This window comes from Melanostigma gelatinosum, assembly GCF_949748355.1.
Source record: "Melanostigma gelatinosum genome assembly, chromosome: 17".
NCBI lineage: Eukaryota > Metazoa > Chordata > Actinopteri > Perciformes > Zoarcidae > Melanostigma > Melanostigma gelatinosum.
This window is the reverse complement of record NC_136650.1, coordinates 2400782-2421265: the sequence shown is the minus strand read 5'-3', so window position 1 is coordinate 2421265 and position 20484 is coordinate 2400782. Positions and strand designations below refer to the sequence as shown.

At 42.4% G+C, this 20484-nt stretch overlaps 1 protein-coding gene across 2 annotated transcripts in view; it reads left to right on the top strand.

Moving 5' to 3' along the window:
- The window catches only part of gabbr1b (gamma-aminobutyric acid (GABA) B receptor, 1b), an 83967-nt gene extending 70037 nt beyond the window's left edge, over positions 1-13930 (top strand). For both annotated transcript variants that reach the window (XM_079287944.1, XM_079287943.1), the window contains exons 16-18: positions 11045-11173; positions 12800-12943; positions 13505-13930. In XM_079287944.1, coding sequence (XP_079144070.1) covers positions 11045-11173; positions 12800-12943; positions 13505-13795 — 564 coding nt within the window. In that variant the 3' untranslated portion in view covers positions 13796-13930. The remainder of the gene's footprint in view (positions 1-11044; positions 11174-12799; positions 12944-13504) is intronic.
- Positions 13931-20484: the final 6554 nt, after the last annotated feature.

Below are 20484 nucleotides of genomic sequence, written 5' to 3'. Positions count from 1 at the left end.
ACCTAATCATCTCATTCAGTGCACCTGCTAGTCACACCCACCTCATCAGCTCATCACTCTCACCTGCTCACTCTGCTGCACCTACTATTTAGACCCCAGTCTCACACACACTCACTGCCAGATCGTTCTCCGCATTTATGCCTGACCTTCCAGCGTTTATCCTCCGAACTGATGTCCCGTTGCCCACCCTGCCTGTTTGGTAGTGATGGCGAGATGAAGCCTCATGAGGCATCGCAACACTTCAGCCAATTGGTTCGAGAAAGGGTTCATTACTCGAAGCTTCATGTGCACACGATACCACCTACTGGCCAAGTGTATAATCACAGGCAGCTGTATCTGAACCACATAATGTGATGCATTGAATTTTTGTGTCTGTTATGGCTGTTGGGAATGACGGAATTACAAAAATGTATGACCAAATCATTTCTGTACATAAATTATGACATATGTGCATAATAAAATATTTTTTTAATGTGTTCTGTGTGTGTACATTTTCCCAAAATGGTAGTATCATATGATATGGCAGGTTGTGTAATGATGTTATTATGTCACTTTAGGAAAATGGCATGGGCTTAAGCAGGCAGAGGACAGTGAAAGTGCTTGTGGAACTAGGAAGAGGGGACTGAATATGCTTGTGTAACTTGGACAGTGATGTACGGGACATTTTATTCATTTTTATTCAGAAATAACAGTTTCTCAACAGTGTTTGGTTTTAAACGATTCCTTTTTTTTGACACAACCTCTCCGGCCTTTGAAAACACCCTTTCACAGGCTACAGAAGATGCTGGCGTGCACAAAAACGCAAGAGCAAGTCTATATCAATTTGCATACAGGAATTTTTGCCTCTCCCAGTACTCCAGAGGCTTTTCCAGCCTGCTTATATTTGGCTCGGAAAGGTAGCGCTGGACCTCCACAGTGGCATCTGCTGTTACATTTTGAGTCTTCCGTGCCTCCATGACGCTGGTGTCTAAACGATGCCACAGTTTGCTACCTAAGAGGAAACCACAGATCATGTTACTAAGTGTTCTCATCGGAATAATCAATCTCAAAATGTAAAATAATAGATTACCTCCTGTGACATCATGAGAGGTGGAAGCCTGGGGGATTTCCTCTCTGCTTTGTTTTGACCGTATAATGGTGGCACACTCTGAGGTCAGTCGTTTTATTGCTTCGGTGGCTTTTGTTTGGCTGAAAAATCCTATTACTTTAAATCGGGATCCAGTTTGGACACAAATGCCCTGAATCCAACATCATCCACAATACTGAAGGGCTGTGTGTCCTTCACTATCATGGAGACGAGGGCTTCATCCAGCGCTTGTTTTCTGGTGGCTGGTTAAAAGAGAATAAATACAGTGTCTGTTACCTGTCTTTATTTGCACAATAAACAAAAGTGAACAGGGAAAAATTGTGATGGTGCATTTGTAATATTGTAATGACTTACAATGGCTAGGTGAAGCTCCAGTTTCCTCCTTATTCTCATGCAAGGCACGGTGATGCCTTAGCATGGATGAGGTGTTATTGTACCCCAGCTCCTTGGAGCACAATAAACACCTCACCTTTGAATAAAATAAGAAACTGTGAAAAATACAGTTCTTGATAAGCAAACCTAATGTGTCTGAAATAGAGTTAGATGTAGCTTACCTTATTAGGAGTTATCAAATCAAAGTGTTCCCACACAGGAGAAATCCTCCTCTTCCTAGCTGGCTCCATCTTATCACCTATCCTTCTCTCCTCACTCTCCAAACTATCTCTCTCTAAACTCTCCAAACTATATAAACGCCATCCAAACTATCTCTCTCTAAACTCTACAAACTATATAAACGCCATCCAAACTATCCAAACTCACAACTCTCCACCAACAACCCACATTTTGAATGGAGCCTGAGTGGTTTATATTGCTGTCAAACCTCTCGGCAAAATCTGAACCACTTCCCGAAGCAGTCACGTGGTACAGCCGGGCAGCGAGGCTTCGGACCTCATCATTTTTGGCTCCTCCCCTAAATGAAGCAAGCCTCGATACGCGCTTCAAGGAAACGCCCCCTCCATTACTCGACACACGCTTCGAAGCGTCGGCACATCTCGTAACATCACTACTGTTTGGACTTCTCCACCTTGCCTCTGCCCCGGTAAACAATTCAGCCTTCTGTCCCCGACCAGATTCTGCCTCTGCTTCCTCTGGATTCTGTCTGCCTTCTCCCTTGACAGCTTGGCGTTCCACCGTGTAGGATTCTACAACTTTGCATATCCAAGACCGTTACCTGTTGTGTGTTCAGTTTAGAATAAAGCTTCGATTTCAACTATCCAGCGTGTTTGTCGTACTGCTTCTGGGTACTTACCACACCCGTTACAAAGGTATTGGGGTCGAGAGATGAAGGGATGTAGGGTTAGGGATGGAGGTTGAGGGATGAAGGTAAGGGACAAAAGGATGTAGGGAAGAAGGAACAAGGAGGTAGAGTCCTGCAGAGTCCCCAAGAGACAGCTTCATGAAGACAGGTGCCGGTTGGTGTTTCTGATGTCGTTCAGGTTGGAGCGGATGTAGGAGAGGTACGCAGTGGAATACCAATGGCCAAATGATGTAATCAGGGATACTTGACTTGAAGCGGAGGAGGCGGCTCAGATGCTAAATGAATGGCCTGAGTAAAACTCGGGGGGATATTCCGGATCTGGATAAGATATAGCGGAGGCGGTGGTAAAACCGGGATCGCGTGGCCCCTTTGCCGATTGGCTGATCTTGAGCTTATGTAGTCGCGGATAGATTCATATGGACTTAGGTAAGAGTCTAGTCGGAAGAAGTAGATGGGCTGAGGTCGACCAGATTGGTTGGTCTTGCTGTGTTTGAGGTGATAGACGATAATTCTGTTAATTCTGCTTTTGTAGACCCACCCGTATGGTGGAAGACTTGATCTTGAGGAGGGAATGGGCGAAATTTGTAAGGGTCAGAATGTCGAGTGATGGGAATGGAAGGCTCAGGGAGGCGGGAAAAGCTTTGAAGCTATTCCATGAGGTATGATAAGAGTGTTCGAGGGGCAAAATTAGTTTCTGCATGAACAGCATTATGTCTAGACAATGTGACTGTCCTTTGTTAATGATGTCTACGACAGTAGATAGCGATGGTCTTTTTGGACCATTCATGCCCCCAAAGAATAGCTGCTATAACTATGGGATCGGAGATTATGGAAGAAGGGGTGAGGGATGAGAATTTGGGCGGCCATTCGGCTGAGAACCACTTGTCGCCATTGAGGCCGCCAAAGCCGATGGGGGGTGCTGCATCCATCAAAAGCTGGATGTCTTCCGGCTTGGTGATGTTGTCATTGTAGAATAACTCATTGCCTGGAATTCCTCGGCTCCTTGACCTGTGAGGCGGATAAGGGATGTGGCATGATCAATTGTGGTGTACTGCATGGAGTAGTCCGGGCTGTGGATTAGGCTGTTGATGCTTGGGACGGTAGAGCCGTAGGTAGATGAGAGGTCTATGATGAGTCTCTTTTTTTCCTGAATATTTCCTAGTAGCTATGCCGATAGGACTTATTCTGAATATGGGGAAAAGGTGGGCTAGCGAGTGGGCTGATCGTGTATGAGTATTAAACTCCCTGAGCCAGGAGCTTGTCGACTGTATCAGGCTCGGAGATGGCTGACTGCATATTTTTACACGTAAAGGAAGATTCTGGCTTCACCTGCAAACCTGGGTGGAAGCTGTGTGTGAAACTTTGTATAAGGAAGCTAGTGAACTGGCAGTCTGTATGGTTCTTTAGGCGGAAGCTAGGGTTGAGGGCCGAAGGTGGTTGGCTAGTTGGTGGCTGGTTTAGGGACGACTGTGGCTCAGTGGTAGAGCAAGGTCGTCCTTCAATCAGAGGATCGGCGGTTCGATCCCTGGCTCCAATAGTCCAAGTCGATGTGTCCTTGCCTCCTGCGGGAGGCAGGCTACGGTAAATGGTGGGGCTTTGTTTACGAGAAGCTGAGGTGAAAGGCAGAGGTGTTGTTAGGGTGAATGTGATGGCCGGATGAAAGGGAGGGGGAAAAGCTTAAACAGTAGGAAACGAGGGGTGTTGGCCGGTGACTCTGCCATGGATTCCTGCTGTTGGAGCGGTCTGAGCAGCTGAGGTAGCCAGTATCATGTTGGAAGGAGCAAAGTTGGCAGAGGTAGTGGGGCAGGAAGAGAAAAGGATGCTGGGATGAAGGGATGCATGTGCGTGGGATGGTAATGAAGACTGAGCAAAAGAGACTGCAAGGTGAGTTTGGACGGGGTGCAATACAACCCGGCCCTCTGGAAGGGCTGATGTGGATGGCTGGGCTTCTCCGGCCGTGGAATGCACTGTGTCGTCATCGGAGTAGCGGCGTTTGGAATCTGGAAGTGCTCTAGAGGCTTGCCGAGCGATAGTGGTGTTGTGCTGAGAGTCTGTGAACAGTTTGTAAAGTTTTGCTTTTCTGTCGGACTGATGGAAGGGGACATTGCGCTGGGTGAGTGTGTTCTTCAGTCAGGAGACTGTCCACTCGGAAATGTGGGATATATATGGGGACTGTTATATCCGGAACTCGTAGGAGAGCGAGGTTTTGGGGTTTTTGTTCGGGAATCGCACGTCATGTGGAAACTGAGTCAAAGATAAAGTCAACGGGTTTGTTGTACTTAAATACTTTGTGCAGAGGAAATGAGCTTTGTTCGGGGCGTGGTCCTTCTTCCCGAACTAACTGATAACATTACATTACAGTCATTTACAAAATGCTTTTACCCAAATCGATTTACAATTCAGATTGTATCACATTCATATACCGTAGGCACAGCTACGGGGGTTAAATGTCTTGCTCAAGGACACATCGAAATGCGACTAGCGGAGCCGGGGATCAAACCGTCGATCCTAGCATTAGCTGCTAACGGAAATCATTCCTCATCAGCTTACCTTAGGACTGATTAGCTTAAATGAAATTCAGATAAACTTAATTTCTTCATTATCCAAATACAAATATGATAATTAAGATGATTACAATATAATACCACAGGTATTTAACAAATGTCTATCAATTAAATAAATGTATTTTATTGTGTGAAGCACTACATGTTTGTATAAAAATTATACAAATAAAGATTGACATTATATACACCCAAACACAGTCCTCTCTATCTATATGACAACATGAAATACAGCAAATAGGTACTGAATAAATGGTAAAATGGTAATGGCCTGTACTTGTATAGGTATTTTCTAGTCTTCCGACCACTTAAAGCTCTTTAACACTACATGTCGTCATTCACCCATTCACACCCATTCATACACTGATGACAGGGCTACCATGCAAGGTGCTACCTGCCCATCAGGACTCTCTATTCATACTACATTCTTACATCACAGGCGCAGCTATGGGGGCAATTTGGGGTTAAGTGTCTTGGCCAAGGAGACATCGACATGGACTAGTGGAGCTGGGGATCGAACAGTCAATATAAAGGCATCAGTAATATCAAGGGGGAATGTTTTCGACCTTCAGTGTTCTCTGAGAATTACTCAGCATTCATTCACACCCATGGTGACAATCGACTACCAAAGGACATTGAAAGTACCACGGTTAATATTTATATAGAAAAAGTGTGTGGCAGCTGGACTAATGTGTTTGTCAGTAGCGTGCCTCTCTGCAGGCCCTGTGTTAGTCTGCAGACTTGGTCTTTCACTTCGAATCCTTCATAAGCACAGCCTCCGTCATCAGGCACTTTGACTCTTTCTTCGACCTCTCCTCCTTCGTTTCGCACTCTGCTGAAAAAGCTCAGCCGTCTTTGTTCTGAGGCTCACCTCCAGCCCAATTTGTGGACTTAAATTAGGGTGAAGCCAGCTGGTGTACTCTGCAGTCCACGATGAGTCTACTAAGTGACGACACCACTGCATGCATGAGGCTCGGCAGCATGCCCAGAAAACACAAAGGCCATGTGAGAATTTGTAACAGATACATGTTCCACATTAGACACTTGTATGTTGACACACACATGCACTAGTGTCTGTTGGTTTGTAAAAAGGGATACAATGATGACTTGATTTATTGTTAAAGTCAATGGACAGAAAATTAGTCAGCAACTATTTTGATCATCAAATAATCGTTTGAGGCAATATCACTTTCAATGCCAAATGTGACTTTATTCCAGCTTCTCGGGAGTGAAGATTTGCTGCTTTTCTTTGTCTTGTCTTTCTTTGATTTCGATTTTTAACATATAAACATTTTTAATAGAAATTCCTTAAATTTGGTTATTAAAGTGTTGTGATCAGGATATGTAGTGAGCACGACATTTTACAGTTTGAAAATGAACTTGTCACTGCTATGAAAGGAAGACAAAGTTTCTAAATCAACGCAAACATTATTGTTATTTATTGGCCAACACGATATAGTTGTGATAAGCGAATATCACATAATATTGGCTATTTGATTAATCATTTGGGCTTCAATATGCAGTAGCGCTGCTTCTAAAATTCCTTTGCATTCAGTCCGTGTGAAAGTGTAGGCAGAAAAGATATGACTGTGACCAGGTTCAGTGTGAATAACTCTGACATTCTTCCCTCAAGTGTTCTTCAAAGACATCACTGCTCTCTGTGTCTAGAATTGGCTGGGCCCGTTCGCTCTGTCACACCGCCAGATCAATTGTTCAGCTTTTTAATGTATGTCCTAGAACAAGAAGTCGTTTCACTGCAACCAAATATCACTCGACAAAACGCAAAGTATCCCTCTCTGCATGACAATTTAATAGACAAATGAGGCAGCTACTGTTTTGAAATGCCATGCTCTTTCCAGCCAGGCACACACACACACACACACACACCCACACACACACGCACACACCCTTAAAGTGGCATTATAATGAACAACATCTCCAATACGGCTGATTTTGTAATTTTCATTCATGTCATATTTTCATTTACCTCTGAGCATTATCTATCATGCACTGAACCCAGTTGAAGCCTTATTAACTGTGTGGGTGAAATTGGTACAGGGAAAGAATCATGTGTTTCCTCTCTACTTCCTGCTTTGGTGTGTTTTTCATCAATGAGTGGCCTGTCATCTCCTCTCTCTCTAAATCAAATTAATAATGGTTAGCTGTAGGATCTAATTATGGAATCTTCAAAATGCTTTAGATTTTTTTTAAATATCTGCCTGTTCATTTTGGAACCAGAAATAGTCAACAATTATATTTCTCTCAGTGAAAGTAGTTCCAATAAATACTGTGCAGAGTAACAAAGATACAGGTCTGTGTCTGGGTGATTGATTGATTGACCCGGAACTTAAGTCCGATTTGTGGCATCTGATCAGGCTTGATCCTGGGCGCCCTTCATTGGACTGTTTCTACAGACTTGTGACTTGACTTGGGCTGGTCTTAAAATGACTCAAGACTTGACTAACCTTGTCTTGACAGAATCCAGACTTCCTGACTTGACATTTCACTTGGACACATGTTAGGATAGCGGTACAATAAAGTCTTTCTATATCACAAGTGAAATACAGAATTACTAGCAGAACTGTCCCTGCTTAGCCTACTGCCACCACGATCTGCATCAGTATAAGTGGCAAAAAATGGATGGATGTCCTCCAAAGCTGTCTCTGTAAAGGTTGCAGACTGTGTGGAAACGCTTCGTCTCCGAGAATGACAGTGGTTCGCTCCTCAACGAATCCCCCAGGTGCACAACAATGCTATTTGTGCCAGTGAGGCGGTTGAAATGAATTTGATGAACTGTGTGTGAGCAGAGGACAGGATTGTGTTTGTGCGTCGCTGTGTGTGAGTAATGACACAGCAGAGAAAACATGGCTGGTGTCGGCCTGCTGCTTCTATTTGCCAGTCTAGATGGGATTTTTCAGCTTTTGCACAGAGATGGCTGACTGTTGATCAATATGTATTGATTTCCAGCCTCACCTCCACCTCTCTCAGGCTTCAATGGATGTTGTGCTTCTCTTCCTACTGCCTTTTGGATTAATTCAACTTTGTTGGTATGACAATACTGAAACTTGCATTGTCAGATCGACCGCACATACCACAATTATATAATCTCAGCAATTAAACGAGTAACAAATGAAATTCAACAAATTACAATGCCATCCTTATTGCAGATGGATGGTGAAAACGATGTGTTTTGGAGTCTTCAGTTGTATTCAGTTGTCTGTTTTCTATAAGTAGCTGTTATGTTGGAGGAACAACACTATCTAACAAAAATATGTTTGGTTTTTGCAATTTGTTTTCCCATCTCAAAGTTAATCATAACCCAATAATAACAAAAACTAGAAGAAATTCTTTTCCAACGATACAAAAAATATATTATGAATGCCTACACAAGAAGAAACACTAGATGGCAACATTATTCAGCTTAGCCATCAAAAGCATCAACAATTCAACAAAGATCATTCGCCAGAAAGGTTTTAAAACATATTTTGGATTTATTAGAACGTGTGTCTTATTTGAGTTGTTTTGGCCATCATCTTTATCAGTTATGATAATATTGTGCTCACTAAAGTCATTGCTGAGATCTGGGAGTACAGTGACATGATGTCCAACAGGTCAAGAAAACCCAGTGGACAGACACTTCAGTTTGAATTGTGTAGCCCGGTATCACAAGTCACCAGTGGTGGCCTGTGCATTTCATACCTGGGCCTTCAGTGCTGTACTGGAGTTGAACCACCTCCTAATAACCTCATTATGACGCCAGCATGACAGGATGCTTCGTCATTAACGGGCAATGCATATCGTCAAAATCAATGTAATTAACACGACAAGAACAAACTCACAAAAACCAGTCACATATGACAACAAAGCAGGTAGAATAATATAAAACCAAAATAACACAATTATTCATGATTATTCACATCAGAGGGAACAATATCAACCATATAATGAAAACGACACAATAGAAAAATGAACACAGTAGTAACGCTACTGCAGATGTATAAACAAAAGCACTTCACTTACCAAAGCTGCAGTTCACTGAAAGACAAAGCCCATCCTCCTTTCTTTGATTACAAAGAGTTTAACACCACGGAGGTCCTTCTCCATTCATGGACGCCAGTGATGACAGTTGAGCCTCCCCAGTTGTACTTCTTGAATACGTTTTAATTACATTACATTTTACATTACAGTCATTTAGCAGACGCTTTTATCCAAAGCGACTTACAATTCAGAGTCGATCACATTTCTACACCGTAGGCACAACTACGGGAGCAATTTAATGCAATTTAATGCGTTTGAGGGCTGAAAATGTCCGCTTGTCACCGCCCAACATGTCAAAACGCTAAAAATGTTATGTCACGTAAAAACTTCTTACATATCTTTAAACTTTAACTCTTACTACTACAAAGTTCTGCAAGCTAGTTTCACAACAGTCACGCTGGCCCACTGACCAATCAAGCCGAACGTTAATGCTGACCTACTTGGAGGCCAGCTAGAAGCTCTGACATGTAAAAGAATACGCCCAACATGTCAAACTTAAGATCTGATTGGTTGAAGACTATGACAATCAACAATATCGTCCCCATTCACTTAAACTGCAAAGGGATGCACTTGTATTTCTGAAGGCCTCGGGGCAGATTTTTTTCCCTAGATACAGCATAGAGGTGAGATCTGATTGGATAAAAGCTCTACTTAAAACAAGCTGCGCTGGAAGCGGAGCAACTGAGGAAGATGGTAGCTGTGCAATGAGATGATAAGCTAATGGGAAAAATGTAATACATGTAGTGTATTTATGAATAATAATTAAATTATTCTCGGCAATAAGTCAGACACGTTCCCGGTGGGTGTTGGCCTCCGCCAGGGCTGCCCTTTGTCACCGGTCCTGTTCGTGACTTTCAAGGACAGGATATCTAGGCGCAGCCTGGGGGCGGAAAACGTCAGGTTCGGGGGTCTCGGGATCGCCTCTCTGCTGTTTGCAGATGATGTGGTCCTGTTAGCCTCCTCGGATCGTGACCTCCAGCATTCACTGGGGTGGTTTGCAGCCGAGTGTGAAGCGGCGGGGATGAGAGTTAGCACCTCCAAATCTGAGGCCATGGTGCTCTGCCGGAAACCGGTGGATTGCTCCCTCCAGGTGGGGACGGAGTGCCTACCTCAAGCGAAGGAGTTCAAGTACCTCGGGGTCTTGTTCACGAGTGAGGGTAAGATGGAGCGGGAGATTAACAGGCGGATCGGTGCGGCTGCAGCAGTAAAGCAGGCGCTGCACCGGACCGTCTTGGTGAAGAGGGAGCTGAGCCGGAAGGCAAAGCTCTCAATTTACCACTCTGTCTACGTTCCTACCCTCACCTGTGGTCACCAACTCTGGGTCGTGACCGAAAGGACAAGGTCGCGGCTACAAGCGGCCGAAATGAGCTTCCTCCGTAGGGTGGCCGGGCTCAGCCTTAGAGATAGGGTCAGGAGCTCGGTCATCAGGAGGGAGCTTGGAGTCGAGCCGCTACTCCTTCGCGTCGCAAGGAGTCAGCTGAGGTGGTTCAGATCTAATTAGGATGCCTCCTGGACGCCTCCCACTGGAGGTTTTTCAGGCACGTCCAACTGGGAAGAGACCCCGGGGAAGACCCAGAACACGCTGGAGGGATTACATCTCCCAGCTGGCCTGGGAACACCTCGGGATCCCCCAGAATGAGCTGGAACATGTTGCCGGTCTGGGTCAGCCTGCTTGGCCTGCTGCCACCGCGACCCGACCTCGGATAAGCGGAGGAAAATGGATGGATGGAATTAAACTATAAAATAGCTATCACTTTGGGATTCTGTGTAGGCCAGCAGAGAAGGCTTTGCTGGCCCTGACGGCCCACTACTGCAATTCACAAATGTGTCCTTAAAGGGCTTTACAATCTAAATAAGCAGGCACTTTATGTTATCTAAACTAGGGCTGCAGCTAACAATCATTTTCAACATTGATGACTCTACCAATTAATATCTTCAATAATCAATGAATCAAATTGATACATTACGACAGTAAAACACCAAAAGATGACCATCACAACTTTCCAAAGATATAGCAAGCAGGTGACCTGACAAGTATGCGGTTTCATTTTCTATCATAAAATAACTAAACGTGTTGTTTCTATCCACCGTTTTCCTCAGGTGCTGTGTATGATAACAGCTCCAGTCACCATGATCCTGTCCTCTCAGCAGGACGCCTCCTTCGCCTTCGCCTCCTTGGCCATAGTCTTCTCGGTCTACATCACTCTGGTGGTTCTGTTCGTCCCCAAGGTAAAAGCAGAGCACTGTCCTCCTCATCATATCCTCCCTGTAGATTACAGCAGAAAGTTTCAGATGTAATGGATTGCCTTTCATCAGGGATCTAAGTCATCGGGGCTAGAACAATATATCACATAAAGACGTGTAGATTGGCTCAGCCGCTATGTCAGCATCAATACCTGCTCAAGTCTCCAACAGTCTGCTATGCTTTCACCATGCTTGTGTGTTTGTGTGTATTCATTTGCACTGACCCTTCTTGCGACCAGTCTGATTATGCATTAATGCATTAATTACTATAACAGCCTCCATTTTTCTGGATGCTTTTTTTCCACCAGGGATTTGCACCCATTCAGCCACAAAGAGCATTAGTGAGGTCTCATTGAACAAACAAGATGCAATGTTTCAATCAGGGAACTAAATTGGTGTTGTATTTTTGTTTTCGACGGATCCAGACTCGTTGTTTTTACCTTTTTTCAGAGTGAGATGAGAAGGTGGTTATTAATGTACTGGTATGTGTTAAATGCACAATCGCTTAGATCACGTAACTCATGATTCAACCAGCTCTTATTTTCCAAAGTGGAAGCCAACTATTGTCCATAATTGTATAACTATTCAGCAACAGGAATGTATGGCTATTTATCCAGATTACAAGGCATTTATAGTATCTCATTCTAAGCAGTCATCCAAACAATGTTATATATCAACATCAGAGATTGAGAATATGGCTTTCTGAAAAAACAGACATTTAATCAGAACACAAATCAAAAGCAGTTTTAATATTCAAAAATGCTCCAAAATGCACTCGTTCCTGCTTCTGGAATGTAAATATTTCTTAATCTTCAAAGAGAGTAAATTATTTCATTAATGGGTGAGTATTTATTCAGATTTAAACGGTGGTGAATAAGTATATCTTGAAAAAGACACTTGATGGACAATGATGGAGAAGCAGTGTATTTTGTCAGCTGACAATTTGACATTAGAAACATAAAACGTTTATTTATTGGCTCCAAAGCATCTGGATGTAGAATACAATCATTAAAGATAACACAATTACAGAATAAAAATGTGAACAAAAAATGATATTATAAATATACGTATATTAAACCAGCTCAGATGAATAAGTGGAAGAGCTAAGCATCAACACGATTGTGAGTCAGAACGTATAAATGTGTCCTTTACACCATAGATACATTGTCTTAAAATATACAATTAGAAACATCTGAAAAAATTATCAAATATCATAAGAATAGTACAAAATAAAATATGAATAGGATAAAAAAGTTCATTACATTCAAGTACAACCGTCCACAGTGAAGGGTCCATGAAATTGCGCAAGCAGTGTTAAAATGAGGTTTTTCAATCTTAGACTCGATGTGAAAAGTTAAGTATTCTGTCACCCCACATATTCCTATTGTGGTTATTCTAAATGATGACAAAGACCTGGGCCCAGTAACAAACAACCACAATAATAACATGTATTCAGGTCTCAGAAATATGCTAAGCACATTTATATATCATGATTTAAGCTCTAAAGGGGTCAGTCCAAAAACTGACCCCTGATGAACTCTGTCAGTGACTGGTGAGCATTCATGACAAGTCTTACATGTATAGAAAGGATAACATGTGCATGATTTGTAGATGCGGCGTCTGATCACACGGGGTGAGTGGCAGTCCGATGCCCAGGAGACCATGAAGACCGGCTCGTCCACCAATAACAATGACGAGGAGAAGTCCAGACAGCTGGAGAGAGAGAACAAGGAGCTCCAGAAGATCATCCAGGAGGTCAGCCAGGTCCTTTCTCTTTTCACTCACATCTTATTAGGATTCAATATATGTCCAGAAGATACCTTAAGATTGTGATCTTGACTTTGTAAATATGAATTGTTGAATGTATGATAAAACAAACAAAAAAAGGCCTCAAAGCCTTCCTCAGCGGACAGAATTGGCTCAGTTGTCGTCATATCTATTCATACTTCACATATCACATGATGACAAGGCATCTCTGTGACTTTTCTGGTTTCTTTGATCAAACTACTTTATTCAAAAACTACCAGTAGCACACATTTAATATCATTTACTTTGAATGCATTGTATGGAGACAGATATCTTGACAACATATCTCAAAACCTGGGAAATGATTGATACCACTAGATGGATGTGAATTTGGGTAAACCGACCCGTTAAGCCATGTTTAGGGAATCAGTCTGAAACATGTCTTTCCACACAACTGCTTTCAACAATCAAACAAATGACACCATAAGCCTACCATAAACCAGTCTTTAGGATCAGAGGACTTGTCCCCGGAGAAGATTGGTGAGTTGTTTTCACTATTTGTCCCCTCAGAAAGAAGAGCGTGTGTCTGAGCTAAGAAACCAGCTGTCTGAGCGACAAGCCCTGCGATCAAGGAGAAGAGCATCCACTGTCACCAACCAGAACCACAGCTCCTCCTCCAATGCCATTCCCCAGAGTGACCCACGGTCCCTGGCCCCTCCTCCGGGCTACCCCACCCCCATCTCTGACATCCACCCCATCCCTCCGTCCTTCTGCCTCCCGTCATCCAGCCTCTACCTGCCGGACAGCAAGATCAGCCGAAATAACTGCCACACCAGCCATCTGCAGCTGCTATACAAGTGAGGTGGTGGTGAACATTGGGGGGGACGAGGACAGTAATGATGTTGACAGCTACATGGAGATGGAGAGAATGAAGTACGAACATAGTTTGAAAAATAAATCAGTATCTGTTGGAGCAGCTGACTCCAAGACCCCTTCCACCAATCAGCTGATGCTGGAGGATAACCAGTTTTTGACCAGATCAACATGTTATTGTTTTGTTAATGATACAATTTTGTATTTAATCTGCCACTGATTTATCATGTGCCATCCAGAGTCTGAGAAACGACCGCTATCAGCTTAGCCCTGGCCTCCTTAGCTACAGGTGCTAGCCGTTCCCCATTGTAACACTGCTCATAACAACGGTAGCAGGTTAACCATCGGGATTTCGGTCAACTTCTAAAACTAAATGTTCTTGCCTTAAGATTAAAGAAAGACAAGCTCTTTAGTTTAAGTATATATGTATTTATTGGACTCTATCAAGAGCAATACGCCACCCTCCAAAAGCACGAGAGCTAAAGTGTGTTTGTGTAGCATTAGCCTCAGTCTTTTAGCATGATACCATGTATAAGTGCATATATAAGAGCCCTTTAAACAGGGCTCTCATTTTGAAATGAAACAGCCAGTAAAAAAGCAAGCGACAGCTGACAAAATCTGCCAGCGACAGTTGTCATTTCAGCTCATAAAATAGATGGACTGCTTTTGTTAACTTATATGTGAAACAGCCCCAAGAATTTTGCTGGTAAATCTGCTGACGTTATCATTGAGAACTGCAGTGCCAGAATTGAAAGACGGACATAGCAAGAGCAGCTAATGCGGTGTGGGGCTTAGCAAAGAGTCCGCTGGAGACCAAGATGCTATGGCAAAGCATTTATCATATCTGTACCTTACAATATTGCCTCCTAATGTGTCTAGATAGTGCTATGTACTGTATTAAGAGGCTGGACGACAGGACAGACTCCATGATGATGTCAGTTTTGTGACAAAGTAACTGGTTGTATCCATAAAGTAATTTGTCATTTTAGCTCCTCTTGTTTGATGGTTTTTATATTGTTATGAGTCTCTGTTCAAAGAGACTGCTGAGTCATTGTACATAGTTGTGTGTTCATGCTAAACTCCTCACTGTAGATTTAGGGCTGAATAGAAAAGTACACTGCTGTCATCTGTCAGGTAGTTACTGTATCAAGTGTTGTGACTGCTACCCTGAAGTAGGCTACAAGCATCAGTTCAAACGCCTCTAAGTGTTTCATGTTAGACTGCAGTTGCGTGTGGGTGTACAAGAAAGACAGACATAAATACAATGGACCGCTTTCAACTGACTAGGCTTAAATGTCAAACCTAAAGCTAATGCAGTTAGTTTTATTGGTATCTATTCAACTTTTTGAAGTTGTTCTTCAAGAGATTCATTTTTTACATGTCTTAATGAATAAATGAGTATGAAAAATGTGACTGTTTAAAGAGATATGAATTGAAAAGAAGGTACACAGTGTATTTTAAATTCTGTTTTTTATTTCAGTTTCATCTGTCTGTGGCAGCACATTTAGGGACTGAGGTGAAATAAAGCAGCGCTGGTTCAACCCACAGTATCAAAACCTCTCTGACTTTTATTTCATGCGCCAAACACAGCCCCCTGAGTTTTGTCTTTATTTGGTAAGAGATCATGCTGGCACGTCTGGTCATTATTTTGGCACTGACGTGAGTCAAGGGGACATCCATCAGCCAGTGAACAATAGATGTAAATCTGGCCTAACCGGAGCATGTTAACGTTTCCTAAGAGGGGGACCTGTTGATTCTTGTGGTCCTCCACAGGTCATACTGACTTCATTTAAATGTAAATAGTAAATTCAATAGAAATTCAAAAAGAATCAGCACCATATGCACGAAGGGTCTGATCAGACAGAGCAATGTGCACGAAGGAATGAGTGCTGACGTTAGCTGAACCCAAACCATGAACTGGCTACCTGTTAACAGTACAGCTTAAATGAAAACACCTCACCCCTGAAATCTCACTGATTTGCCTCCTGCTGTTTTCTGTTTACATCATGGTAACTAGGGTTGGCACTTAGCAACGCAGATTTTACGCTCATTGAAAACAATTATAAACGCCACCCCAGGCTCCTAAAATGCCCTCTGTCTGATCAAGGCTTCAGGGCCCGCCTCCACCTAAGTGTTTTTGCCCACTTGAAAATGCCAGACACTCTGTAGAAAATGCCATTCTGGGATTGTTTCAGGATGATTTAGCCTTTTTTCAATGAGATACTTTGGTTGCTTCTGATGCGGAATATATTTAAAGTAAAAATGACGGCCGGCGAGGAAAGATCTTGGTGAGTCTATGGTTTTGTTCAGATTCAGGTCCACTTTATTATCCACACGGCGATATTCCTTTGGTCCAGTGCTCCAGACATGACAACATAAAGTCCACAGTAAAAACAACAGCATAACGTACACAGTAAGACCACAACATACTCATAAGTTAAACACTTTTGATGACGCTAACCCAAAGTTTAACATTTTTTAAACCGTCAGCGACCAGAAAGAAATATGAAGCGCTCAGCTCAGAATATACATTCAGCACCTTGTGGTGCTGGTGATTGTAGCAGAGCGTAAATACATGGCACTCCCACTGGCCTCAGGAAAACACTCTTTAATGGACACGGCCCCTAATAGTGCACGTGGCCCACATTTTGGGTTCCATGACAGACTTGCTGTCTTACCAAAAGTGTCTGATCAAATCCTTCAGGGTTAGTTAGTAGGAGAGGTCATCATATTGCTTCCATTCACAAGTTCAGTTTGTTCTCTTTCTGCTGTGTTCACTCTTCTGCTTTTCTGCTCTCACTTCCAAATATAGACAGGAAGACTCCCTGATACAGTTTCAATAAAAAGGTTTTCACAGTGAAATTACAGCAGGCGCTGGACTTCTTTATACATAACTTGAGAATAACAGAGTTAACAGAATGGGGCTTTTAGTTTCTTAATGCATTTCTCTGAGCTTAAAGTTGTCATGGTAAAACATGGGATGACTTTTATTGTGTGACCAACATCTTTATTGAAACAACAAGACCTTATCTGGCTGCACTGTACACACACGCCTCTTCTGTTGGACTCCTGGCAGTCGCTGCTCAATAAGCGTCTGCCGTAGTATTAAACACTGTAACCACAGAAGTCACCAACGCAACCAGGACGGAAATCACAAGGAGTCTAACTGTGAAGAAGGTAAAGATACCCAACCAAAACATGTTGTTTATACCTTCAAAAACTGTTACAAATCACCATTACAAACAGTAGCTGCAGTTTGGTTAGATTCAGATTCAAATGATTTAGTTGGTGACAATGCTTTCTAGAAACTAACATGACTCTCAGTAGGAGACAGGAAAGGAACGGCAGTGTTTTGTGTCAAAGTCGCATTCACTCGCAAACTGCTTCTGTGGCTCTCAACTACAATCCATCATTGACTTCAGTGAATGGAGTTTGTGACAGTTGTCAAGGAGACCTGGGGTTATGATTTTGGCCAAACTGTTTCAAAGGTCAAGAATACATTTTCATCATCAATTTTGCAAGGCAGCACAGGAAAATTGCAAGTGCTACAGTATGTAATGTGTGTCCCTCTGCAGCGTCTCTCTGGCACTGTTCAGTATTTAAATTGAGGGTTCAGCTTTTGATTTGAATGTTTCTTTGTATGCAATTTATTCTCAAAAGCACATTGTCTTAAACTCTCATAACAAATATATGGTGTGATCTCTACCTAAAGTATAGATTTTGTCTTGACTCTCATGTTGTCACTGTGGTAGCACAGCTTCTTTCATTAGTGTGGGTTGTAGTGAACACTTCTGAAGTGACTAACTACAGCAGATGTATGAACCATGTGCACTGTGCACTGCTCCAGCTGCATTCTTTTAAAGAGGCCATGTGTACAGATCTGCTGTTTGTTTTGATGTGTTTTAACTGTCGAGTCTGTAAAGCAGTGAAGATGTGATGATGTTGATACACATGACAATGACTGTAAATAATGATGATGTAAATAATGATGACGTGACTTTGCATATATGAGCTGTATTTCATGTGGTACAGTATTCAAAATATATTTATATATGCTGTAATATCTGATATCAGAGATTATTTGAAATGCAAGAATGAAAATAAAACTAGTTGTTTTTTCCAAACTATCATCTGTGTGCAATGTAGAATGCCTGTGCCTCAGTGGCAGTGCAGGGTGAAGACATTTAACTCGACACTTTCTGGATGCCCCTCTCATCAGGGAGTTCCACCGCTGCCATCCTGACCAGCCCTCCAAGGCCTCTGCCACTAGGGCTACCCAGCTAGACTCTGCTCCCCCTCTTCCATCTGTAACTTTAGATGTTGGGGACGATGGCGGGGACAACTCACCCACTGATGCTGAGGAGAATGAGGTCGAGATGGATATGTCTGATGACTATAATATTGGATATTACATTTCTGCTACTCTGCCAGACTTTGATGTGTCAGTCTGTACCTGACCATATACAATCCGTTACAACAGTGGTTCTCAACTGGTCTGGCTGCGGGCCCCACCAACACCCCTTAATGACCACCACCCAAATTATATATATATATATATATGTATGTATGTATGTATGTATGTATGTATGTATGTATGTATGTATGTATGTATGTATGTATGTATGTATGTATGTATGTATGTATGTATGTATGTATGTATGTATATATATATGTGTATGTATATATATATGTATGTATATATATATGTATGTATATATATATGTATGTATATATATATGTGTATATATATATGTATGTATATATATATGTGTATATATATATGTATGTATATATATATGTATGTATATATATATGTATGTATATATATATGTATGTATATATGTATGTATATATATGTATGTATATATATATGTATGTATATATATATGTATGTATATGTATATATATATGTATATGTATATATGTATATGTATATATATATGTATATGTATATATGTATATGTATATATATGTATATGTATATATGTATATGTATGTATATGTATATATATGTATATATATGTATATGTATGTATATATATGTATATGTATATATATATATGTATATATATGTATATGTATGTATATATATATATATGTATATGTATATATATATATGTATATGTATATGTATATATATATGTATATGTATATATATATGTATATGTGTATATATATATGTATATGTATATATGTATGTAACAAGGCCCATCACTTCATCCTCCAGCATCTGGACTCCCCAGGAACCTACGCCAGGATCCTGTTTATGGACTTCAACTCTGCCTTCAACACCATCATACCGTCTTTGCTGCATGACAAGCTCTCCCAGCTGCAGGTGCCCGACTCCACCTGCAAGTGGATCACAGACTTCCTGTCCGACAGGAAGCAGCGCGTGAAGCTGGGAAAGCACGTCTCATCCTCCAGGACCATCAGCACCAGCTCCCCCCAAGGCTGCGTTCTTTCCCCTCTTCTCCCTGTACACCAACAGCTGCACCTCCAGTCACCAGTCCGTCAAGCTCCTGAAGTTCGCGGATGGCACCACTCTCATTGGACTCTGGTGGGGATGAGTCCGCCTACAGGTGGGAGACTGACCATCTGGTGACCTGGTGCAGGTTGAACAACCTAGAGCTCAACGCTCTAAAGACAGTGGAGATGGTTGTGGATTTTAGGAAGAACGCAGCCCCACCAGCCCATATCACTGTGGGTGACTCCCCCGTCGACATGGTGGAGTCCTTCCGCTTCCTGGGCTCCATCATATCCCAGGACCTCAAGTGGGAGCTCAAAATCAGCTCCATCACCAAGAAGGCTCAGCAGAGGATGTACTTCCTGAGGCAGCTGAAGAAATTCAACCTGCCAAAGACAATGATGGTGCATTTCTACACAGCCATCATTGAGTCCATCCTCTGCTCCTCCATCACGGTCTGGTATGCTGCAGCCACGGCCAAGGACAAGGGCAGACTGCAGCGCATCATTCACTCTGCCGAGAAGGTGATTGGCTGCAATCTGCCGTCCCTCGAGGACTTGTTCGCTTCAAGGACCCTGAAGCGAACAAGAAGGATTGTTGCTGACCCCTCTCACCCTGGACATGATCTATTTGTGCCCCTTCCATCTGGCAGGAGGCTGCGGTCCATCAGAACTAAGACCTCACGCCACACAAACAGTTTGTTCCCGTCGGCAGTCGGGCTCATGAACAGAGCCCGGGTCCCCCACTGACTCTGTCATCCCCAGGACATTTCCTTCTGGTCTCTCTCCTTCTGGTCTCTCCCCTGCAAATCCCTGTCTCTCTATTTAAACACACTCTTTTAACATTCATACACTTCACTTGGTTTACGGTCCTGTTATCTGTTTTTGTGTGCACCTTATTGTTGGAATGCTGTTAAGCATTCCAACTGTTGTTCTTCGAATCTTTATTCAACCTCTTCTATTTCTTCCGTCCCACCTCTTCTTCTCCTTCATTTTTTAAGCTACAGAAACCATTCAACTATCAAAATGTTCAGCTCTTTCACCAGAGGGGTGCTATGACTTTTCATATTTCTAACCTTTAAACTTTTTGAATTATTAAGCTTTTTATTTTCAATGGGATCTCTATGGAGAATATTTTCAAATGGCTTCAGGCACACAGGTGTTCGCGATTGAGCCAATTAGTGATGTTGATAAACACACAGACTCACAGACAC